This window comes from Chionomys nivalis, chromosome 16 (assembly GCF_950005125.1).
Source record: "Chionomys nivalis chromosome 16, mChiNiv1.1, whole genome shotgun sequence".
Lineage (NCBI taxonomy): Eukaryota > Metazoa > Chordata > Mammalia > Rodentia > Cricetidae > Chionomys > Chionomys nivalis.
The window spans coordinates 58,850,372-58,876,395 of NC_080101.1; the positions used below are offsets into that span (position 1 = coordinate 58,850,372).

Here is a 26,024-nt window from a genome sequence, read left to right on the forward strand (position 1 = left end):
TTTTTTTTTCTTTTTATATTCCTTATCATTTATTTTTTACCAGTTGGCAGGCTTCCCTCTGCTTTCATGGTTCTACACTGTGAAACGATTTTTTTTCTTAATGTAAGACTCTTCTTTCTCTTCTTTTCTGCTGTAGCTGGGTCTTGTCTGGAGCCAGACACATTCTCACATTCTCTTACTTCATCTTCACGGTAGCAGGTTTGTTTCTTTCAGGATGACTTTGGGCTAGCATGCATTGATGTTTATTACTGTGACTGTACCAAAACCAATACAAGGATTATCATCTACATTTTTACAGGTGAGAAAAAAGGAGAAACAAAATTGTAAATTTGAAATAAATTACTTTGACCCAGAGCCTACTTAGTTAATCCCAACCTACAGTCTCCGTGGACAGAATAGGGATTCTGGTAGTTTTGGGTGGTCTTGTGATAAGAGTGAGGTGAGAAATAGAAACCCACAATGAGCCACAATCAAACAAACATGGCTGTGAAAATGGGAGTGTCTTTGAAAAGAAACTCATTGAGTAGTTCAGTAAGACAATGATGGGGAAGGATATGACAAAGCACATCATATACACATGTATAAAATAAAGCACATATGCACATGTATAAAATAAAACACATATGCACATGTATAAAAATAAAGCCATGAAAGCATATTTCCTTTAAACCACAATTTTAAGAATCAAAGTTCCACATACTTAGTATCTTTTTTCTATTGATAAAACACCACAATCAAAGCAACTTGAGGAGAAAGGGGTTTGTTCAGCTTACAGTCCAACATCACAATCCATCATAAGGGAAGTCAAGGAAGGAACCTGGGAGCAGAAGCTAGTGCAAGGCCGTGAAAAAGTGCCACTCACTGGCTTGCTCCTCAAAGTCTTCTCAGCCTTCCTTCTTGTACCATCTGGAACCACCCAAATGGGGTGCCACCGCCCCTAGTGAGAAGGGTCTACCCACATCAATCATCAGTCAAGAAGATGCTCCCACAGGCCAATCTGGAGGAGACACTTTCTCCATTGAAGTTCCCTCTTCCCACATGACTATCTTGTGTCAAGCTGACATAAAACCAGACAGCACATTTAGCTACAGCCCTTTCAAGTGTCAAAAAAATAAAGATCAACTTGATGATATTTATTAGTAAAATATGTTAACATTTCACTTTCTCAATACATCACCTCAGCTACTACAATAATATTCTCTCCCCATTTGTAGACAAACTCATGCCCAGAAAGTATGCAATTTAACATGGAGAAACTCATATTCGGAAGACATAAAATGTTATCTAAGATTGCTTCAATTCCAACCCTATTTTCTCCATTACTCCGAGGGCCTATTTACTCACCTCTAGCTATTATTGAGGGCATAAGCAAGAAAAACATATAAATAAGCAGAAGAAATGTCTCATCTTTCTCTTGGCACAATCAGATGTCTTCTCTAAGAGGAGGCCCCAATGCAAAGCCAGCGAATTTCACTACTACTTTCTCGGCTGCTGTTTGCACATGAATGACAGCCCCTCCCTAATCAGCAACCAAAGGATAAGCATTTGTGGAACAACTGTTAGCTACCGAACATGCATCCATGCAGGGGAATATCGAAGACATTAGGCAATACGGCCTCCTTCACTCTCGGGAAGTGAATGGTTGAAAAGAAATGAGTAGAAAACCAAGCGACAGAGGAAAACACGACCAACCTGAAGGGGAGCAAGCCAGGAAATGGGTGGTTTCCTTGAAAAGCCAAAGGCACCCCCAAATCCTTTGCAAGAGTAACCTTGAAGTTTAAATCTGGTTTTAGGGAAATATGTATGTATCTTTGGGAACTACATGACATTTACAAATAGTCATCACATCCTACCTGATAGACCTGTCCACTCAACCTATTACAGTTTGTCTGAATTTCAAAATGTGAGCTATAGTTCAAAAACCCCTATTTTGTGAAAAATATTTAGCATAAACAAATCCAGAGTGAATAGGACATAAAGAAGGGCAAATATTGTGTCTTTGGCTTTGTGCATCACCAATTGGTGGTATTTTTATAAAAGCACATTACCATGCCAAACTCCAATTCATATGTATCTATGCAGATCAAATGCTCAATTCTATTTTTATTGTGTTTATAACAGCATATAGTATTTGCTACCACAAATAAAGTCCATGGGCCATGCTAATCTTTCGATCCAGTTACACCAGCCTGCAGTCTTCGTAGTATGAGAACGACTCTCAAAGAGAGTTCCAGATGGCATTCAAAAGGCTTATGTTTTATGTATCACTTTCTGCCTGTGAGGAAGAATATTTGAAGCTAAAAATAAACTTTTTATGGAGCATGGGGAAGAGTGGAATTTGCTCCGAGAGTTTAGCAATTTGAAATCAGAGACATGGGTTGCTTCCTGAAAGATTTGTTGCATTAGATAATATTCACACTGTCACGCACACAGCTACTGTGAAACACAAATATCCAGAAGGAAGAGACCATTATAAGCCAGAAATATGAAGGCTATTCTGCTTTTATTTAATAAGAGGTGTCAAAATAATTTATCTAACATAAGGTAGATAAAGGATGTCTACTTCAGAAAACAAAGTGTATGTAATGGCAAAAATACTTTATTTTAAAATCTATTGAGTAAAAACCAACTATGTATGACAGTCAGTAGGACACAGAGAGGTGACCTAATATGTTCAAGGCATGCAGACCTTTGGGGCTATAGATGTGGCCCAGTGATAGAGAGCTTGATCCCAAGAATCAAAAAAGGGGGAGGAAGGATAAGGAATTTGAGGTTTGAAAATTTCTTAAAACTCATATAATGCACTAGCAACCCATAGTTCATTTTTCTATCTGTAACAACAACAAAAAGATCAATCCAGACCTATATGAGCAGCATAATCTCACTTGAAAGAATGCGAACACATTCCATACATACATAAAATTTTAAAAATCTCATTTTCATGAAAGTTTTGTAAGTGGAGACTGTTGAAACAGCAAATGTGCATGAGCATGGTGATGGTCAGAAGCTGCAGGAAGCAGCCCCTGTAGTCTTCCTCCAAACTCCGTGCCCACGAAAGTGCTAGTTTAGGTCATCAGAGGTTCCCTTCACATCCCAGGGTAGACTTCTTTGAAAGTCTTCCCCTATCTGGAGGATATTACTGACTACGAAGGTCTGTTACAAGAAAAGAAATCATTTTTATTATGCAGCAAAAACATACAAGCAGATTTAAAAACAGGAGAATTAAATGTTAGTAAAAATCACAGATTTCTTCTAAAAGCTCACCTTTCTCCAGCCATGGCATCTCATTTGTTTTCCTCCCTGCTCCTGCTATGACGCCCTCCTGGCTACAACAACCACCTCCTCCAAAGCAAGGAAGGAGCCCAGGGTGAGATTTCCATACCTATAGTAGGAGATCATCTTTAGGCAATTTTCTCTGTTGTTTGGATTCCAAAATATTGTGATTGATTATTATAACTGCAAGAAACCAAGTACCAACTTGTCAGTAATCCATATCAGTGCATTTAAAGTAAATTTTTGGAGTGAATATGTACTGATCTGCGACAACCAGCTCTTAAAAGGGGAGAAAAATGAAAATGCAACAACCAAAATTAGTAAAACTCCTTACAGCATGTTTCCCAGAAACACAAAGAGAACCTGATCTTATCAGAATCCTTACTGCTGTCCTTCAGGTTAGCCATGTTTAGAAAACTATCTGCAAAAAAAGCATGACTGCTCCTAGATCTTTTCTGCTTTCCTGCATCATATCAAGAATAATCTGCTGATTATTTCAAGTAAGCTAAACCCAGTCCTCAACAGCATTATCTTGTAAATGTGCATCATTTACAATCAAAGGCATGATGGTGAGAGTGGACCTTGAAAGAATAGCAACCTTATATTTACCATGGCAACAGCACACAGACCTAACTGCTGACAACACTAACCATTTCTTTAAGTTTAAATTGTATTTTTTCTCAACTTCATTAATGCAGAATTCACAAATAAAATATATATGTATGTATGTGATCCAATGTGATGCTCTAACATTTATACATTGGCAAATGATAAAAAAAAATCTAATTAGCATATTTCTCAATCCATGCTTACCTTTCAGTGTGTGCTGAGAACATTTACTTTTGCCAAGTACGTAGTACTTTGTAATGAAATTCCTGAAATAATTTGTAAACAAGATAGTTACAGCCTTTGACAGCAACTGTATTTCCTGCTTGGGTTTACCCTTATGTGCATTCCTTGTGTTCTCTTTAAACACAAAAGAGCCATACAACGTAGATGCCAATGTAACTGCCAGACTCATGGGACTTGCTTTCATTAGAAAAATTTTTCCTGACTTTTGTGTTTTGTTTGCATACACATAGCATACATGCATAAACCCTCAACACACTTCTTCAGTGACTGACTAGCATAAACTATAATAGTATGAGTTGGAGATCCAGCTACTAGAGTCACGTGATCACACCCTCCCTCCTAGACTGACATGCTCACACCCTCCTACTAGACTGTAAGATCTATATACAGGGATTTTTATACAATGTCAAAGGAGACCTTGTGTTTCTCTTATGCTTGGAGAAGCAGGGAAAATGTAGTTCCCACATGGAGTTTCTGTGGCTTGTGCTTGAAATAGTTACCTTCTCTTAATCACAAGTAAACAAAACTGCCGTAACTACAATTTAAATACCACCACCCAGACAAGAACTCTTTCTGGTGGGAACAAACATCACAAGTATTATTTGGCAATAACACTGAATTAAAATATTTTTATTCACAGTTGATATAAACACTAATATACATGGCATGGGTCTTTTTGATGTTCAGACAGATCTCACCAGGCTGCCTGGCTGATCTGGAATTCTGTGTGTGTGTGTGTGTGTGTGTGTGTGTGTGTGTGTAGATAGACCAGGCTGACCTCAAACTCACAGATCTCTGCCTCTGCCTTCATGCACCACCACAGCTGACAATAGCATAGATTTTTTTCCAAAAAAGATTTCAAATATAAACACCTGTAAAAATCTGTGTATTGCATGCCCAAGCCTGAGCAAAATAAATCACAAAGGGAATTTTTTATCAAGGAAAAAACTAGATAAGTGTTAGTCTATCTTTAGCAGATATACTTTTCACTGTCTTTCTCTTGTGAAAGCTTATCTCAAGGCATAGATTTTATTAAAGATATACTCGGGACTAAAAGAACGACATGAAGCCATTCAAATATATTGATACTTTACACTAGTTCAAAGAGAGGTTTGCATACAAGCATATTCTAGGAATACTCATTGAACTTTTAGGAAATGTTCAAACGGATAGAAAAAAATGAATCACATTATACCTGCTAGAGCTTGTAGCACAGGCTGCTGTAGAACCCTTCTTAATCAGACTGTTCCTTCTTAATCAGACTGTTCTACATAGATTAGCATATCTCTTTAGCCAAACAGAGACCCTACTTCCTAGCAGTATCTAGGGATTAAGGTGGAAGGAAACCTTTAGTGCTCACAATAAGGCTTGGCGATAAAATCTTGATACAGAAGCAGAATAAAGTGCTTCTAAAATGATTTAGCCTCCATGGACCTTGAGATTTTTCATTGGGGGAGGTTTAAGTGACAACTCTCCTCCATGTGCAAAATTTGCATCAAAGCCTTCAGGAGCTACAGAGTCAAGAGAACTGGGAAGTTCTCAATTGACACAGTTTACTGCTTCTCCTGCACTATGGGTACTGGCTCACATCTGCCCATTTCTTTCCCTTGTCACTATTGCTGATGCCAAGAATCCAGTGAGTTGAAATTTAAGAGCTTCAGGGACTTTTGTAAACACCAGTGATAGGTTGGTTATACTGTTTTGGTTCTCTTCAAATTTCTTTTGTTTTGCAAGAGAGCTTTGACCTACAAAGAGAACTGGAATGCCTTGGCTGGTTAAAATGTGAGGTCTTTCAAAACCCCTCTGCTTTGGAGACCACAATTCCTGGGATAGAGATGGGTAGAATAAATGTGAACCAAGTCTAATTTTACACTAAACTAATTAACATCACATCATCCAAGCAGAAATATCTAGAAATATTACCTCATAACAATGTTTTTTAGGATGTTAAAAACTGACCTTTGGGGATTATTTGGTTATCTTTTTCAGTGTTACATCTTCAGTTACATATTCATCAAAACTATTTCAATGCTCGCTCCCAATTTAATGTTGTATGTAGGAAGTATCTTAAGCAAATTCACACTAATCTATTTCTTTGTGGGTGTGGTATAGTGTGGTATATGTACCTGTTAGAGGGGTAAGTGCACCCTGTGCATGTAGGTGTGTATGCACATGTGTAAACACACATGTGGAAGCCAGGGGTCAATGTCAAATGTCTTTCCTTGATTACCATTCACGTTTATTTTTGAGGCAGAACCTCTCATTGAATCTGAAGTTCATTGGTTGGGCTCAGTTGCCAGGTTGAATGGGCTTCAAGGATCCACCTATCTTTGCCACACACACACACACACACGCACGCACACACATACACACACACACCCCTGAGCATTAGAGTTACAGGTGTAAGCACTGGGAATCTAAACTAACCTCCTCAAGCTTCTGCAGTGAGAGCTTCACCAACTAAAACATCTCCTCAAGCTCCATCTCTTTTGTCTTTAAACACCACAGGGAGCTTCAAAATCTTCATAAATAAATGCCTACGTGTGAGGCTCAGCTGGTACCCTCCTTGACTAGCCTGGAGTAAGCTTTGGGTTGGATCCCCAGTACCATGTAAACTGGACATACTGGCACATGCCCATAGTCCTCGTGTTTGAAAGACAGAGGCAAATAGGATCAGAGGCTCAAGACTTTCTCTGGCTGTAAAGTATGTTCAAGGAATGCCCAGGATGCATGAGACTCTGTCTTAAAAATAAACAAGCAAATAATAAATAGATGTTTTCTGAGATGAAATGGTACATCTGGGTGAAAGATTTGGCCTTGACTTAGTGAACAAACCACCAGACACATACACGGCGTGGGCCCGACCTCGTTAAGGTAAGCCACAGGACCTGAATGCACAAAAATATTTTAAACAGTCAAAAAAAAAAGTTACTACCAGTAGCTAATCCCTGCTTCTAGTGCTTAGTCTCAGGTTTTATCAGAATCAGCTAGCAGAGGGCAGTGTTTTTCTCATTGTCTACTGTCATGAGTCAGACATAGTGGCACACACTTTAATCCTAGCACTCTGAAGGCAGAGGCAGGAGAATCTCTGAAACCAGCCTGATCTACAGAGTGAATTTCAGGTCAGCTAGGTCTGTATAGTGAGATACTATTTCAAAGGGGAAAAAAAGTAAATCTTTGAAACAAATTACAAAGACTGTAAGGGAGACTGGATGCTTAGTTAAGTACTAAAGATTCTTCTTCAGTAACAATATCGTTCTTTTAAACAGGACTGTGTGTCACTGTTCATATAAATTAGTAAGTCTCAGTCAAAGAATTTTTGTTCTTTCTACTAGAAAGAAATCAGGATATCCAAATGCTATAAAACAAGGTTAGAGTCCTTGATTCTACATTCTGTGGTGTCTTGTTTTGTTCTTTGTCCCCAGAGAGCTTCCCAAAGAAATTGGAATCCAAATACAGGTTGAATCCAAATGAACTGTTTAGGATTTCCCAAGAAACACTCCCTACTAGACTGACATGATCACACCCTCCCTACTTCACTGACATGATCACACCCATCCTACTAGACTGACATCACACCCATCCTACTAGACTGACATCACACCCTCCCTACTAGGCTGATGTGGTCACACCCTCCCTACTAGACTGAGATGGTCACATCCTCCCTACTAGACTGACATCATACCCTCCCTACTAGACCGACATCACACCTTCCCTACTAGACTGACGTGATCACACCCTCCCTATTAGATTGACATAATCACACCCTCCCTACTAGACTGAGATGGTCACATCCTCCCTACTAGACTGACATGTTCATACCCTCCCTACTAGACCGACATGGTCACACCCTCCCTACTAGACTGAGATGGTCACACCCTTCCTAATAGACTGACATGATCATACCCTCCCTACTAGACTGAGATGGTCACATCCTACCTACTAAACTGAGATGGTCACACCCTCCCTACTAGACTGACATGTTCACACCCTTTCTACTAGACTGACATGATCACACCCTCCCTAATAGACTGATGTGGTCACACCTTCCCTACTAGACTGACATGGTCATACCCTCCCTACTAGACTGATGTGGTCACACCTTCCCTACTAGACTGACATGGTCATACCCTCCCTACTAGACTGACATGTTCACACCCTCTTTACTAGACTGACATGATCACATCCTCTCTACTAGACTGATGTGATCACACCTTCCCCACTAGACTGACATGTTCACACCCTCCCAACTAGACTGACATAGTCACACCTTCCCTACTAGACTGACGTGGTCACACCTTCCCTACTAGACTGACATGTTCACACCCTCCCAACTAGACTGACATGTTCACACCCTCCCTATTAGACTGACATGGTCACACCCTCCCTACAAGACTAATGTGGTTTCATCTTCCCTACTAGACTGAGTGGCCACACCCTCCCTACTAGAATGACATGTTCACACCCTCCCTACTAGACTGACATGTTCACACCCTCCCTACTAGACTCATGTGACCACACTCTCTCTACTAGACTGACATGGTCACACCCTCCCTACTAGACTGACAGGTTCACACCCAGAACAAGCACAACGAAGATCCATGAAGTGTGCAGGCTGACCCTGGGCACGCTTCCACAAGCCTGGAACCAGGGTTAGCCTTCCAGTCTTCTGAGCGACTGTACCCTTACCGCAATTGAGAACAAAGAGTAAAGACTGGAAACTTCTGGGTTCTGATCTCTGGCTCTCCCTAAGTCAAAGCTCAGTTTCCTTTCTGGATCTCACTTTAACACCAGTGAAAATAGGAGAGCCATGCTTTCCTCCCCGTCTGTGATGTGATGGAGGAAAAGGGATAGATTCTTATTAAGTTATGCTTAGAGCTCTTTTTAAATGACCCCATAGGCATTGTGTTTATGTGAACTGAATTCTTACAAGAAAAGCCATCATTAAAAGTAAAAATGGTGGCTATCTATATATTGAAGCTTGTGGTGCAATGATTAAAGTCACTGCCAAACAATTTACCACGTAAGATCAATAAAATGATAATTAGGAGAGAAATGAAGCCAGTGTGGCAGGCCACAGACAAGCATCCCAGTAAACATACACAAATAAATATTTCTCTCATTCTCCTAAACATTTATCACATACTCAGATCTCTAAAATCATGCTTTCAAATACATCTTAACTATATATGTGCTGTGCTTTAAGAAGAAATATTTTAAAAGAGTTATTGACTACTAACGTAGTACATTAATGCCTAATATTTTCAGAACTTCCCTTGCTATTTTTCATATGTCAGCAAGAAGTCTAAGACATATCCTTCTTCTCTTCAAATATTAGACAAAAGTAAGGATTCAGATAAAATCTTGTCCAGGATGAATATCCAGAACTAATTTCTATAATACTGCTAATTCCAAATTACATAATAGCAATCATATGTATGATATGTCATATTAATGGTTACTCCCACATAAACCAAATGAAGTGGAAAATTGAAAATTTTTAAACCATTTACTTCTAATTATTTGGATCTTTAAAAAATACTGAAGTATAACATCTCGAATTGTGTATATTATTTTTGACACAAAGTAAGACACATACACAATTAAGATAGATTTGAAAGGACAAGTAAAGATTAGAGTTTGTGGTATCTGGTTTAGATGAATGGAAGAAATTTTTATATGCCCGTGTTGTATCTTCTAAAGTAAACTAATCTCCACAATGCTTTAATCTAAAACAAAATCATAACTAATTACTAAATCCATGTATTCTTCTAAAAATTGTTCCTGAAGTTTCCAGCCATATCTATACCAATTTATTACCCTTGGATAATCCATACATCAAAGAGTGTTGCATTTTCCTTCTGTAAAGACACATAGGCATCCCTCTGATTTGACATCCATAGATTCAATCACAAATTGCTAATATTTTTTTAAAGGGTCCCTCAATTAAACATGTACACACTAATGCTTCATATCAGTATTCCCTGAGCCACAGCACATAACAAATATTTACTACCATATCATAATTGTTGGATTATTAGATATGAAAATAATTGAGAGATGGTTTAAAGTATCCAAAAGATGCACATACATATAAGTAACAGCATTCAGGTTGTATATGCATATATACATACAATAACAAAAAAGACCATGAATTTGAAAAAGAGCAAGGATGGGAGTACTGGGGTAGGGACTGCCTGAAGAAATGGAAGAGAGAAATGTGATTATTTTATTATCTCAAAACTAAAACAAATTTTATCAATCATCCAGGAAGTAAATGTCAGATACTACACTCTTTTTTAAAAAAAAGACTTGGAAATCCACAGATTCTGATGTCTGTAAAGGATTCCAAAACCAGTCTTCCATGCATACAGAGGCCCGGGCGGGGGGGCGGGGGAGGGAAGGGTGTCTAGCTGTGCAGTCAATGGCTTATGTGTGGGAAGTAAGGGAGTAAATGCCAAGGAGAAAATGTTTATGCCTTCTATTTTCTTAGTTTCTGGTTGGAAACATATAGACAGTGAAAATGAGAGCAAACCGCCCGAGCAAATTGCTGGAAAGGTGAGAGTGGGTGCGAAACCAGGTGGTGAAGCCCTTACCTAGCCTGCACAAAGCCATGCGCTCAACATCAGCACCAGAGACAGCGGGAGGGAGGGAGGGAGAGAGAAAAGAGGAAGGGCAGAAGAGAGAGACAGAGAAAACAATCGATAAGGACATGAACAGCATCAAGCAGCATGTAAGAGGGAGAGTCAGACAGACTGAACACTTAGCATCCACCAGGCTTCACAGAATTTATCCCACATCTCTGAACTTTTTCTTCACCTATAAACTTGAACTATTTACTGGACCTTTCTCGGCATTGCCAAAATGGCTAAACAGAAAAATGTCTTACCGATGCCTTAGTTCATTGTTTATGCTCAACAAAGAGCAGCTGTTCCCATTACTCATGGTTCACTGTAGCCATTTGTAAGAACAGAAAAAGTACAATTAGTGTTCATGCATCATTAGGCTAAGAGACTATTACTATATAATTATTATACTTTGTGTGGGTTGAATTTTAAATGAATTCACTAGACAAATGCACTTATTTGTAAACATTAATAGTTAATAGCCAAGTCAACCAACACACCCCTGGAAAGGAATATATGGAATTACCTATTAACCCCCACATTCTTGCAAAGATGCATTCCGTTCTTCTTGGTCTTAGAATTTGGTAAAAGTATTTCTATACATTGACCCCAAAATCCAAGAAAAGAAAAGATTGTCAATTCAGTGTATGTAATAGCAACAGCAAAATCATAAGCATGTTTCTCACAGTACTTTGTACTTCCTGAGGAATCCTTTGCTCTTACTTTAAAAATCATTCAAATCATTTATAGTTCAGTACATACTTCCACACACAATTCTCCTCCAGGCAAATCCTTCCTGTGGGCTTCAGCTTAGCTACAGTCTGCATGAAAAGTCTCCCTTGACCCCTATTTACAGAGACCTTTTACCCTTCCTTCTGTGTTAGTATAGCTCTTTGTCCCAAACTCATTTATTTCCTAACAAATTTTTCATGAGATTTTGTGTTCCTACTTTGTTCCCTTCATTTTCTATGTTATGCCACATTGTTTCTTCTTCTGTCTCCTGCATTAAAGAGACAAAAGACTTTCTTAAAGTTGGATGGGGGGGGGTCAAAGAGATGGCTTAATAGGTGAAGGTGTTTGTTGTGCCAATTCAAGAATCTAAGTTCAAATCCCCATAACCCCTGCAAAATCCAGACATACTAGCACTAGCATGCATCTGTAATCCCTGTTATTCTGCAGAGAGATAGAAAATTGACATAGGAATTTCCCCAGAAATTCGGAGGCCAGCTAGCCTGGCATTGTCAGTGGAAAAATAAATAGGAACTCCTGTCTCAAACAAGGTGAAAGATGAGGACCAACACTAGAGGTTGTCTTCTGACCTACACATACACACACAGCGGACATCCGGGCATTCACACAAAACAACAGCATAAAGGGAAGACAGGAAGGAGGGAGGGAGGGAAAATGGAAGGAAGGAAGGAAGGAAGGAAGGAAGGAAGGAAGGAAGGAAGGAAGGAAGGAAGGAAGGGAGGGGGAAGGAGGGAGGGACAAAGGAAAGGATGGAGGGAGGGGGAGGGAGGGATAATGGAAAGAAAGAAGGAAGGGAGGAAGGGAGGGAGGGAGGGGGAAGGAGGAAGGGGAAGGAGGGATAATGGAAAGAAGGAAGGAAAAAGGAAAGGAGGGAAGAAGGAAGGAAGGAAGGAAGGAAGGAAGGAAGGAAGGAAGGAAGGAAGGAAGGAAGGAAGGAGGAAGGGAGGTAGGAAAGAAAGGAGGGAGGGAGGAAGGGAAGGAAGGACAGAAAGAACAAAGGAAGGAAAAAGGGAAGGGAGGAGGGGAGGAAGATAAAAAGATTTTTATGAAATAACTTTTGTCAGTCTATTTACTGGTTCCCCACTTCTGAACTGATAATGAAGGCTAACCTGGGAAACTTTTAACACTGAAAGGAACATAAACTGGAACCGTCGGAGAAACCAGGACTTGTGGCCACCAGGCACACACTTCTCAAAATCTTTCTCAGGGACTGGGGAGTTGCCTCTGTGATTAAGAAAACTTGGTGCTGGGCTGGAGAGATGGCTCAGCCGTTAAAGGCTAGGCTCACAACCAAAAATATAAGAAAACTTGGTGCTCTTCCAGAGGAGCAAAATTCAGTTGCTAGGACCCACGTCAGAAAGCTCACAACTGTCTGGACTCCACAAGCTCTGAGACGTCCAACGTCTCCAGCCTGCACACCACCTGCACTCACACACACATGACTGCATGAGGCTGCATGCTATCTACACACAGTTAAAAATAATAAAATAATTCTATTTTAAAATCTCTCACAGATGATTCCTACAGAGAGCCTAAAGACTCAATTGCCAGGCTTAAGTCTCTTTTAATCGCCCTGTTTATTCACGATACTTTGACATTCTGGCACAGAACATTGTGTATGATCTCGTTCTTAATATAAGCATAATGCATTCAGGGAACAAAGGTTAAATAGTCTTACTCAAAATATTTAAGCAAAATGAACACTCACAAAGACTTACTCTCAGGACAGAAGTCTTGAAGCCCAATTGAGTGTAGCTAAAAGGCTGCCCCTAGCATGCAGAGAATACCAGCCAAAGTGCAAGGAGCGAGAGCAGGCTAATTGGTACATAATCCTACACACAAAAGGTTTCTGTGTTGTCTCTTTAGAACCCATTGCCATAACAACAAAATAAATACATCTTTTCTATTCTACTTTGTTTTATTAAAGACTTCTCAATCCATTTTTAACAGAAAGGGGAGAAGGGCGAGACAAGGTTGGCTGGCCTCAAAGACATGGCTATCCTCCTGCCTCAGGCTCCTGAGTGCTAAGGTACAGGCACAAACAACCACATTTGATTACTCCTGTTCAGTCTTCACCCTCTAGGTCTGTTGTCTTGGAGTGCTATATGAAATCCAGGACACACACTTAAGGTGGAATTTCAGAAAAACAGCAGGTGATGTTTAGTACGTCCTGGGCATATCTTGTTTAAACCTTAGCTGAGTGACCTGTGTTTTTATTGACTAAAGTCTGGAATCCCTGACTGTGAAGCCCTCGCTGCAGCAGGCTGAGGGGTCTTCGTGGCTTCTCTAAGTCTTGTCTGCATCCCTGTGTCCTTTCCTATTTCCATCTGTCTCAGTCTGCTCCATTTCCTTGCCTAGACAGCAACGCTCTCCCATGTCTGTGTATTTCTAGACTGCTCCACAGAAACGCCTGCCCCTAGGTGGGGCTTGCACTTGTCAATGGAAATAGATTTAAAGTCACTGACCAACACAACTGTAATTTATTGAGCAGCCACTTTCTGATCTCTCCCAAACTGTTCTCTGAATTGTTTTGCTGACGAGTAAGACACAGTGTGTACTTTCAAAGGGTGCATAGTATAACTAACAAAAATTATATATCAAAAAACAATATCAAAAGACCCTAAACAGTACATAAGTGTGCTATCATAAGCCACTGAGAACAGCTAAAAACAACATAAAAGGGGTGCTTAAGGATGGAGGATCTGTATTAAGAGCAACTTTGGGGATATTAGAGTGAGCAAATAGAACCCGGGGCAATGAATGCCACCTGGCAGAAAGTTCAGGCATAGGAACTGTGGAAGGGGTATAATTACCTCAAGGAGAGAGCCAGGACTTACCTGGTGGTTTCAACGTGTTCTGTAGAGATCCCTGGGATTCAGAGAATCCACATAAATGACAGTCTACACAATGACTGCTAGTGGCCAGTCAGAGTCGTTGATAAAATTAATACTGAAACTGGCCGTGTTGACACGTGTGTTTAATTCCAGAAGCAGAAGCAGGTGAAGCTATAAGTTCAAGGCCAGCCTGCTCTACACAGTGAGTCCCAGGCTGTCCAATACTACGTAGTAGGACTTTATCTTAAAAAACAAAATGTACTGAGAAATAAGGACACTATTAAAGAAACCACCGGCAAAAGTCAACTACCTTTTCCCCAGTGCTCCAAGCCGCAACATTATACAGAAATTGCTAAGCCATCTTTTCACAAATGACTTATCTGAACCAAGGGGTCTGGTAAAGGCTAAACCAAAAGGCAAGACTTTCTGGTGTCGTTTCTTCGCAAACAAAGTGGCTGTCTTTTGCTGTAGCTAACTCCCTTCCTGTCACCTATTTTGAAATAATTCCCTAGTTCAAAACAGTTTCCCCCTGCCAGGCCTTTGTTCCTCTCTCTTAGCTAAGCGCAGAGATCTGCCTTCCTGCAGTTATCTTTATCAGCAGGCATTTGATCAGTGCTTAGGGTCCAGACATAGAGCATTTCATCTTAGATATTCATAGATCTCCAAGGACATAGAATTACTACCTGCCCAAGCTGCTGTTGTGGTTTTAGCTCACTTAAATGGTTCTGAACTCCTTCCACTCACCTTCACCTCAGTTTACTGATGATTTAGTTCAGGACTCTCAAGGACAGCAGGGAGAATTAACTGCAACCCAGAGGACGACCCCCACCCCCACCATCAGAACCGGGACTGACAATTAGAGGCCTCTTCTCTTAGAGCAGTAAGTCTGACTCCAGACCTAGGCCAGTAGAAACTGCAGTGTCTGGTGTATGTGCTATCTGATCAAGAGCCATCAGCTTCCCCCTGACTGTTTACATAGGTTGCCTGGTTACCCAGTAGCCTCTATGCATACTGGAAGAAAAGAAGTGGTGCTAAAATACAATCCGTGCCCTGTTCATAATTTTACTGAAAAAAAAAAAAACTTTTTAGCCCTTTACTAACCACCTAAAAATGTAGCATAGTGCATTAACCTTCCCCTCTAGGATTCCCTGACAATTTAATTCCTTTCTCAATTAACTTTCTCCATTAAGGAGTTCTACCAGACATGTGCTAACCACTCCCATGGATCTGTGTGTGTGTGTGTGTGTGTGTGTGTGTGTGTGTGTGTGTGTGTGTGTGTGAAAACTCTTACCTGATTTTCTATGGTGCAAAAGAATTCTGGCCCTGGAAGCTGCTAGGGTTGGGGAATTGCTGGTTTTTAAGGGTATATATGACTGGGAGTGTTTATAATGTGTAGAACTAAGGAACAATGTGGAACTAAGAACAGTGTAGAACAAGTAGAATGAGTGGCACAGTGAGAAATGATGGATTGAAGAGAGAAGAACAAAGAGACATGGACAGACGATTCCCGTTGTGAGTAGACTCCTTTAGCCTCAGATCTTTAACCCTGCTTTAGCTATCTGTGCCATCTTTAACTGAACCCTGAAAGGAAGTCTTAAACGCTAAAGCCTTTAAGGACCTCACTACCCCAGGCTGCCTAGGACAGCTTAGAACCAATATTTCTTTCAGTCAATTTTTCAGCCCTGGCCAGCACGGCAGATATGATTTAACAAAGCTCTGGAAACTAGGGTTCTGTGAGCTGCCAAGCAGCTTGGTGGCACTCTGGTGTGACTCTATTCCAAGGTGCAAACAAGGTTGCTTTTTTTGTTTTTTCACAGCAGAAAGAGTTGAATCCGACTCTCCTGCCCCTTACAAGGGTTCTAGACCACTCATGAAGACTTGGACTTTACTATCTGATCCTCAAAGGTTTCATGTCTACGTATTACCAAATGGGGTACAGAGGATAAAAATCTTCAGTTATTAGCATAAATTACTGTTCATCATTCATAGGGCTCCCCATGTGTCAGCCAGCCACAGGCTGTCTGTTCATCCTACTCTTTACTAGCTGAGAGATCTTACCGAAAATTACTGAAATTTGTTACCAAGTCACTAATGACAGACATGAAGAGTGATTAATATAAACTTACAATCTTCTATAACTCTAACTTGATATTTATTTCTGGGTTAGAAAATCTTTTAGTTTTGTGTTTAGACTACTTGTTAGTAAAATTTGAGTCTATTGTGTGTATACGATATACAGTCATCCTTGAATGTATATGGAAATTATTTCCATGACCCCCTGGGAATACAAGAATTGCAGGTGTTTAAGTCCTTATCTAAAAGGATAAAGTATTTGTCTGGAGCTCATGCATCTTCTGTCCTATACTGTAAGCCATGTATTGATTACCTCATACAATCCGAACACTATGGAAATGGCCATTACATTGTATCTTTAAGGGATAAGAGAAGCATCTATATGTAGTCCACACAAAGCAGCTTTGAATGATAGTGGTCTAATAGTGATTACATGACTAGTTCGTGCCATTGCAGAGGTCATTTTTATTTTAAATATATTCATTATGAGCTTGGTTGAATTCCTGGGTATAAAACCCAAAGATGTGGAGAGATAACTATATACTTTATTTTGCAAAATGTTTGGAGTACCATACTATATTTTTAAAAAAGAAAAGAAAAAGGTAGCAATCCTACCGTGCAAAGCTTGGTTATATTATTTTCAGTCAGTTTATGGAACATGTTAAGGCATTAAATACACTATGCTCTGGTAGAAATTATGATTCACACTGAACATTTACGTGAAAACCCATCTGAGATATTTCTAAGTGACTAACCAAAAAGAAACAAGACAAAGAAATGTAGTTCAACTTTCTAAAATTGAAAATTTAATAAAATTTCTCAGAACAGACATTGTCAAAAATCCCTGTGGCACAGAACAAATCATGGCTTTCATTGTTAGGAAATAAGCTAGCAGAGATGCCTGCCGCAGGTCGTCTGGACATGCTAAGATGAACCACGTGAAACTGACAATGTTGATCTATGCATGTGGCTGGATCTCATTCTCAGACACATAGCCCTAAGGCCCCTAGACTGCGTTCTAAAGGGAGGACTGGATGTCTCCTCGGCAGCTCTGCTATAGATTCTTCTATCGCCTTTTATCCAGAGGCCCCATCTTTGTCATCAGTCATATGTGACTTTGGCCTCTGTGAGACTCAGTTCCCTCACTGACAAAATTAGCAGTTGAGTAGGTGGACTACAGATTTAAAAATCTTGTCAGCCTCTTGGCTGTGGCATGTCATCTGCAAAAGGGAGGCTCGGGGAACACATAGCTGAGTTACAAAAAAGTTAAATCTCGAGTGGTTTTAGGTACATTTACTTACTAGCTTGCTCTAGCTGCATTCATAACTATCCTCAGCTGCATGTGGTCATAGTCCATGTGCTAGACATGATAAAATATCTGTTGGATCTGCTTCCGGCTTATCAATAAAAGATGTACTGTCAATAATGTCTAAATTCATCTTTTAGAATTCCTTCTCCCTCCAAGGTCTAGACACTGTTCTTTGCACTTTAAAAGTCCCTGGTGATGATTAAAAGATCCCACCAGCACACAGATGTTACATGTGAGGTTACCATTTCCCCGTCACAAACTACTATATGGTATAGTACGCTCATCATTTTTCTGTCACTTTCTTTAATTAATTTCACTAATAAAATAAACACCCAAAGTGATGGTGTCCTACCCTCTCGTCCCAGATTGTGCTGTCTGGAGACCTTTGTGCTGGTGACAGCCATGAAATGCTCACCAGGTCTTCTAGGACAGGACTATTAGAGGAGAAAGGCAGGCATGGGGTAGAGAGGAGGGAGGAGGGGGAGCAGCACGGGCTAATCTCCAGCCTCTCTGAGAGGCTGGCTGGTATCCAGACTGTGTTGAAAAGGGAGGGAGACCCTGATCAGATCTCAGCACATGGGGAGAAGGTGAGATAAGAAAATGCATCTGGGAAATAAGAGAAAACAGCCACAAAGCTCCCTGGAGGGTGCAGACGCTTAACAGCTCTCAGAGGAGTTCTGTGACTATCCCCAAATGGATAGTGGTGATGCAGGATGAACCCCGAGAATCGTAACTTGTGTGAAGAGGACTCACACATGCATTAATTAGAATGTACACGCTAGTTTCTTCTGTTTCCTTTGCCAGTGTTTTTCTGTCTTCCTTCCTCCTGGATCTCAAGTTCTTTTTTTTTTCTAACTCACTTTCATTGTTTATGTAGCCTACAATAATGCACACTTAGCTTCCTCTATAGGGATGAATATATGCATCAGGCTTGTTTACCTTCTCATTCGTTGAGAAAGCAAGCCAAGCAGCCTGCCTTCTGAAGAAGGTTATAATTATTGCTCAAATTCAGAGATGAGTTAGGAGGAAATTCAGAGAATGAATCTTTAATCTTACACCTTCCTTTGCAGCCTACAAGGAAAAAATGAAGGAGCTGTCCATGCTGTCGCTGATCTGCTCATGCTTCTACCCGGAGCCTCGCAACATCAACATCTACACCTATGATGGTGAGTATCCTGCAGCAGAGACACCTCTAGCTGCACAGCGGGCAGGAGTCTGAGTACATGTGCTTCTCTCCAGGAGCTCCTAACATAATTAGATGAGCATTTTATAGATCTCAGTGTTGATTTGCTGTGTCCAGTCATTAGGTCTTATTGATTGCCTATGGCTCACAGCAGTTTGAAGCTGGTGCTACTAACAGCAAGCACATTAATGTCTCTTAGGAAACACTGTTGGCTTGCTACCAGCATCCTGATCAGCACATCACAATCCACCGGAAGTCTTTTCAAATAATGAAGCCCACTAAACTACAATTATACCAGATCTTAATTTGCAAGAAACTATTTTTCTACACAGATCATTCAAAGACTAGAAAACCTATCAACATCACTATTTTCTTTCTACAGTACCCATATTTTGTGAGCAAATGCAAACAAGCTAATAACAAAGATAAAATCCATATATATTATCCTGGCTATCCGTAACTCACTGTACCGAACAGGCTGGCCTCAAACTCTAGAGATACTCATACTCCTGCCTTTGCCTCTCAAGTGCCAGGATTAAAGGTGTGCACCACTGAGCCAGGCTGCCAATTGACTTAATTGAAGTGCAACCTTTTCAGTTTGCTTTATGCCAACTCATGGTGGTTAGGTAAGTTTGGTTTCATTTCTGGATCTTCAATAGTGTATGGCCCCAGGCAAGAGGATACTTAGACTCTTTAAATATCATTTTCTCTCCCTCCTAGGAATATTGGGGAGAGGGTATTACATGTCTTACCCTGATATCCAAGATGTCCTCAGGACCTGTTGTGTGATTATCAACACTATTAGTATCAACCTCGTCTAACTTGGCCAACGTAATCAAAGTAGGGCAGTCGTCCTGCACCAGAGCTACCTGAGACAGTCTGATGTTTGGTAGGCTCACAGTTATTCTGCCTTTCCACATGTGCAAAAGTCATTAAAAAGAAGGTAAAGGGCAGGCGCCCAGTCTTAAGTGCCTTAAGTTCTCTCTGAGATCTCAGAGACACGCTTCTCCGGGTGCTGTTCTGATGACACAAGCATTAGAAGGCTAATTAACCTTCCAGAAGCAGCAGTCTCTGTGTGCACGGAACCAATCCATCTCCAGCCAAAACTTCAACTAGAACGCATGCAGCATGCCCAGTTCCTGTAAGTCCATTGAGTCATTAAATCAACCGCATAGATCCGTACTGTCTGTCAGATGTTACTGTTAGCAGGAATCTGGCTGTGTTTCTCAAGAAACTATAAAATCTGGTCTATCAGTATGGCTATAGGATCAGGCCATTTCAGGCTCTCTCCTCAGCTGCCCAAGGACCTAGCTAGGGACATCTCTCTGGACCCCTGGGAACCCCTCTAGAGTCAAGACTCTTGCCAACCCTAAAATGGCTCCCTTAATTAAGATATATATTTCCCTGCTCCCATATCCACCCTTCCTTTATCCCAACCATCCCATTCCCCCAAGCTCTCCCCATCTCCCCTTTCCCTCATCCCACCCCACCCCCCACTTTCCAATTTTTGCCCAGCAATCTTTTTTTTTAATATTTATTTATTTATTATGTATACAATATTCTGTCTGTGTGTATGCCTGAAGGCCAGAAGAGGGCGCCAGACCTCTTTACAGATGGTTGTGAGCCACCATGTGGTTGCTGGGAATTGAACTCAGGACCTTTGGAAGAGCAGGCAATGCTCTTAACCACTGAGCCATCCCTCCAGCCCTTTGCCCAGCAATCTTGATGGAGCGGGGAGGACCTTGGACTTCCCACAGGGCAGGGAACCCTGACTGCTCTTCAGACTGGAGAGGGAGGGGTAGGGGAGTGGGGGGTGGGGGGAGGGAAAAGGGAGGTGGGGAGGAGGCAGAAATTTTTAATAAAAAAAAATCTGGTCTATCACTGAGATCCCATGATGAATGCAGAATGGCCCTTGCCTTCCTGGGACTCAGAGCTCTGTAGATGAGTCTTAAAACATACAAGGAGAGAAGCAAATTGTTGGGACCCAAGATCTGGGTGGTCTCTGCTGCTTTGGGACTAAGAGGCAGGAAGCGGAGCTGTCTGAAGCTGAAGAGACAACTCCATATGCACCGCTTCAAAAGCACTCAGTAGAGACTTGCGTGTTTCCAAAGTGTTCCAAAGTGTTTACTCGGCCTTGTGTCTCTACCTCGATAGTGATTATCTGAGAAATGTAGCGATCATGTAAAGTGCTCTTTCTGGACCTCAAAGGAAAGTATTCTCTCATGCATTCCAGTAAGAGTCTGGGCCATCGAGTGCTTAGGAATCCCTGGGGGTCTTGGAACCACTCTGGAGGGTAACAAGACACACATACACATGAAATACTAGTGACACAAAGCAGTGCCTTAATCCTAAGAAGTTTCTGGATTGTAAACAAAGATTAGTGGACCAGAGTGTTGAAGTGTGGGACTCAAGCTGAAGACCAGTGAAGTTTTAAAGAAATAGGTAAATTTTCCTACATTGTAAGCTATGAAGTTATAAATGTCCTCAAAGATACTACCTATTTACTGTCTTATGCTACAAATTATTTCAGATTGTTAATGATAGCACATGATTAATATATGGAAGTCTGATAATAAGCCTATCAATCATATTATACATGATTAAAGCGTGAAAGTCCAGTAATCTACTTATTAGTACATATGGTAATGATAAGCATGGCTAGCACTTAGTTCTTTAGTTTAATTAACAATTAAAATTTGTGTTACAGTGCATGCTTTAAAAAGATTTATTTATGAATGTGACTGCTCTGTCTTCCTGTAGGTCTGTACAACAGAGGAGGGTCTCAGACCCCATTATAGGTGGTTGTGAGGGACCATGTGGTTAGTGGGAATGGAACTTAGGACCTCTGGAAAAGCAACCAGACTTCGTAACCACTGAGCCACCTCTCTAGCCCTACAGTGTACTTTCTAAACACAATACACATTACATAATCACTACACCAAGTTAGTTAACATATGCTTATCTCATGTGTTATCATGCACTTCTGGCAAGAACCCAATCAAAGAAAGTAGATTAAAAATGCTTAAACCACTGACAAAATGGAACTTTAATCCATCATTAAAAATAACAAAATCATCATTTGCAAGAATAGATGAAACTGGAGATCATTTTATTAACAAAATAAATCAGATTCAGAAAGGCACATATCTCATTTTCTTTCATATGTCTTCATGTACACACATATATGCACACCATACACACACATAGTGTGTGTGAAAGTAGGGGAAGGGATTTTGGGGAGAAGGAGACCAATCAGAGGGAGGCAGAGAAAGACCAGAGGTGGTAACAGGGTACAAATATGAACAAAGCACATGAGAAGAAAGTTGTAAAAGATGGCAATCACACCCATCACTCTGCACAATGAACACATGCTAATAACTTTCGAATGTAAAAACAACACAGTATAATGTTACAGTTATCACTGCAGATCACATGTGTGTCAGCTTAATGCAACCTAGAGTCAGCTGGGAAGCGGGAAGCGCAACTGGAGACTGACCCATCACACCAGCGTGTGTGCATGACTACGGGGCATTTTCTTGACTGATGCAGGAGGGTCCAGTCAACTGTGGTTGGTGCCACCCTAGTTTTGCATTGTATAAAAAAGTAAGGTGCAACATCCACGGAAACAAAGCCAGTAAGCAGTGTCCCTGCATGGTCTCAGCTTCAGTTTCAGCCTCCAGGTTCCTGCCCTGGCTTCCCACAATGATGGGCTGTGATGTGGACCTATAAGCCAAGTATATCTTTTTCTCCAAAGTTGTCTGTGGTCTTGGTGTTTTGTCACAGTGACAGAAAGCAAACCAGGACTCTCATGAACATATTTAATTGTCTAGCTGAAATTTCATACTGTTTAACCAACATCTCCCGAGTATCCATCAGCCTTGGCTGGCACACCACACTCTGTATGCATGAGGACAGTATCTTTGCCTTGCTGGGCCTAGCTTTCTCTTATACAGTGCACTCCAGGTTCATCCATGTTGTTGCAAATGACAGAATTTACTACATTTGTCAACAATGTAAAATACTGTAAAAGTGTGTGCACAGTCAAGCTGTGGGAGTTCTTGCATTTTGGAAATAAGGCAGGGCTTTGTGCAGCACTTCGTTTCCACTTCCTAGAATAAGATGCCTCCGGAACTGCTGGGCTCCAAGCTATTAAAGGAGTTGCTTGATTCAGATGCCTACTTGACCTTCTCGATGTTCCTTCCATAGACATGGAGGTGAAGCAGATCAACAAGCGTGCCTCTGGCCAGGCTTTTGAGTTGATCTTGAAGCCACCATCTCCCATCTCAGAAGCTCCACGAACTTTAGCTTCTCCAAAGAAGAAAGACCTGTCTCTGGAGGAGATCCAGAAAAAGCTAGAGGCTGCAGAAGAAAGAAGAAAGGTAACTTTCTCCATGAGTTTTTGTTTTGCTTTGCTTGGGAGACAAGATTTCTCTATGTAGCCTTGGCTATCCTGGAACTTTCTCTGTAGACCAAGCTGGCCGCTAATTCAGAGTTTTCTAAAGTCTCTACTTTCTTTCTTCTTCCCCTCTACTCCCATTCTCTCTTTAACACGGATACACACACACACACACACACACACACACACACACGGAGGAAGAGAGAGATGTCAAGCAGAGATTCCAAGAGACAATGATCCCCAAATGCCTACACCACCCCAACACCTTTAATTTTCTATAGTAAGATAGTAAGAAATCTTTGAGCCTTAATATTTGAGGGCAAAGGCTGGATAGATGGGTCAGTAGTTAAAAGCACTTACAGTTCTTATAGAGGACCCATGTCCCATTCCAAGCACCCGCTTCATGGGTCTCCAGGAGGATCTACTGCCTCTGGCTTCTACAGACATCTACACTCACATGCACATACCACCCCCAGCACACACACACGTAGAGTTAAAAATAAGTATTTGGAACAGTCTGAGGGTATTAAGGTATCCTAGCGAATCTATGGATTGAAGAAGTCCTATCCGGATGAATCTGCCCACCAGGAGGCATTCCTTCTCATCAAGTCTTCTTCCACAAAGCTCACGCTTGCACTGCGCTTCCTCCTTGCTTTGTCATGATGCGTTTTAGTCTCCTGGGATCACTAAGAGCATCCTGTACACACAGTTATTATAGGAGTAAAACTCCTCATTTTAATACTTTTGTGCTATCTATAAAAAAGTCTACCAATATATTAAACACTATAATCTATTAATATTGTTATAAATCTATATTATAATGGGGAAACTGAGCTACTAGCCCAAGTAAATTTCAAGATTTAACTGTTTGGCTACCCTCTTCTGTTTTACTTGCAGGAGTACCCAACTGTCTTGTCTAAAGTCCTGCAGGGCCTGATGCACTTGGGGTAATTTAAGTTCTCACTCAGCAGAGGCATCTTCTATATAGTGGACACAGCATAGCACTGCATAGCACAGGAAGACATATACATGGAACACACATACATGTCCAAAGTTGACACAGATCTCAGAATACAACATCAGTGACTGATCCAAAATTAATATTCAAAAAGCAAAGTTGAGTTTTGTGGGTTTGTACACTTATGACATTTCCAGCTACTGTGCTTCATTCTCAGAAAATGGATAAAGGAGAAAGAACACAGAGCTAATAAAAATTAACTGGATGTTAATTTATAAAACTCCCTGAAGCAACTAATTAATGACTCTGGTAAAACTTCCACATCCTGATAGCAGTAAACTATTAACAGTTATTTAAACAATTAAATCAAATTAGAAATGGACTGTATAGCTAATGGACATTGACAAATGGAATCTGCCAGAATTATAATATTCAGAAAAAGAATGTTTTGGAACCTTTTTAAAATATTTTAAAAATAGATAGTGTACTCCATTATATTTCTTGCGCAATTTGGAAATTTTTCAATGAAGAAATCACCATGTGGGTTATGTTCTAGTAGTAGACTTTTAATTAAGTGATAGTACAGCTAATGAAGAGAAAGTACCAACTTAAACATTCATTCATTGATTTTGTTTTTCTGTTGGATTGTACTGACTTAATTAGTACTCGTGTGAAAAACTGCTAAGTCTCTTCAGAGAGTCCCCAGCAAATGCATACAGCTCACTTGCTATGCAGGGGAGGACACACAAGTAATTCTGATCCAGCTGTGCTAGCTAGCTAAAGGAGAAAGTAAGTACAAGACTAGGAAGTTCAGAGCGGCTGCAGAATAAGGATAGCTGAATTGAGATAACGCTGCTGTATCATCCAATGCTCTTGCTTCCAAGCCAGTATTTCTTGTCTTCTAACTGGCTTCACTGCCAGAAAAGTTTAGCTGCCCTCCGTCCCCAATCACTTTCCAACAACACAGCAACTCAGGCAGAAACAGTGCTTCTCCTCCTTGCAACTGCTTTGTAGTCATGGATACAGGAGTATGATGCTCAAATTAGGTCATTCACCCACCTCTGCCCTAGAGAGATGGTAAGGCAAAGTCTGGGGGTAAGGCAAAGGAAAATTAAGGTCTCACTAGAAAAAGGTGGGGGTGGAGCTTAGAAATAGAAAACGGCAGGTATCCCCAGTTGTTGTCTGCAAACCTATAGTATTCCATACTCCTAACACAAAGCAAAATTATAGGTAGTAAGTTTCCAAATGATATCTCCTGAAATTAAAATCACATAATTGACAGACAGATCTGGGACCTGCTATTTATTCTGATCCTGACTCTAGGAACTAAAGACACCCTCACTAAGCTTCCTGTCACTAAGGGACCAATAGGACCAATAGTCAGTCATAAACACACCAAAGCATACAACACATCAAGCAAGAGCAAGAGAACAAAAGATGAGGGTAGACTGTTGGACGTGGGAAGAGCAGCAAGCACCAGGGTCCTGGGGTTGGAGGGTTCTGGTGAGTTTGAGAGACAGCACGAAGGCCAGTGAGGCTGGGGTGCTGAGCTCAGAGAAAGGATGGGTGCTGACATCAGAGGCCAGTGCTCTGAGGACTTTGAGTTGAAGACAATAAAACCATGCCCAAGCTGAATGGGAAACACAGCCCAGATTTAAAGAAAGATCTATTTTTAAAGGAATTAACTAGAAAAATAGTGCTAGATAAATAGAGAAAATGGGAAATTGTTATAGAGTAGAAAACAAGTGAATAAAATCCGTTTCATGACTA

At 40.7% G+C, this 26,024-nt stretch overlaps 1 protein-coding gene across 1 annotated transcript in view; it reads left to right on the plus strand.

Annotated features, from left to right (window-relative positions):
• Positions 1 to 26,024, plus strand: part of Stmn2 (stathmin 2) — a 52,423-nt gene that overhangs the window by 11,966 nt on the left and 14,433 nt on the right. Inside the window, exons 2-3 of the mRNA XM_057791128.1 lie at positions 18,788 to 18,883; positions 23,107 to 23,279. Of these exons, the coding sequence (XP_057647111.1) occupies positions 18,788 to 18,883; positions 23,107 to 23,279 (269 nt within the window). The remainder of the gene's footprint in view (positions 1 to 18,787; positions 18,884 to 23,106; positions 23,280 to 26,024) is intronic.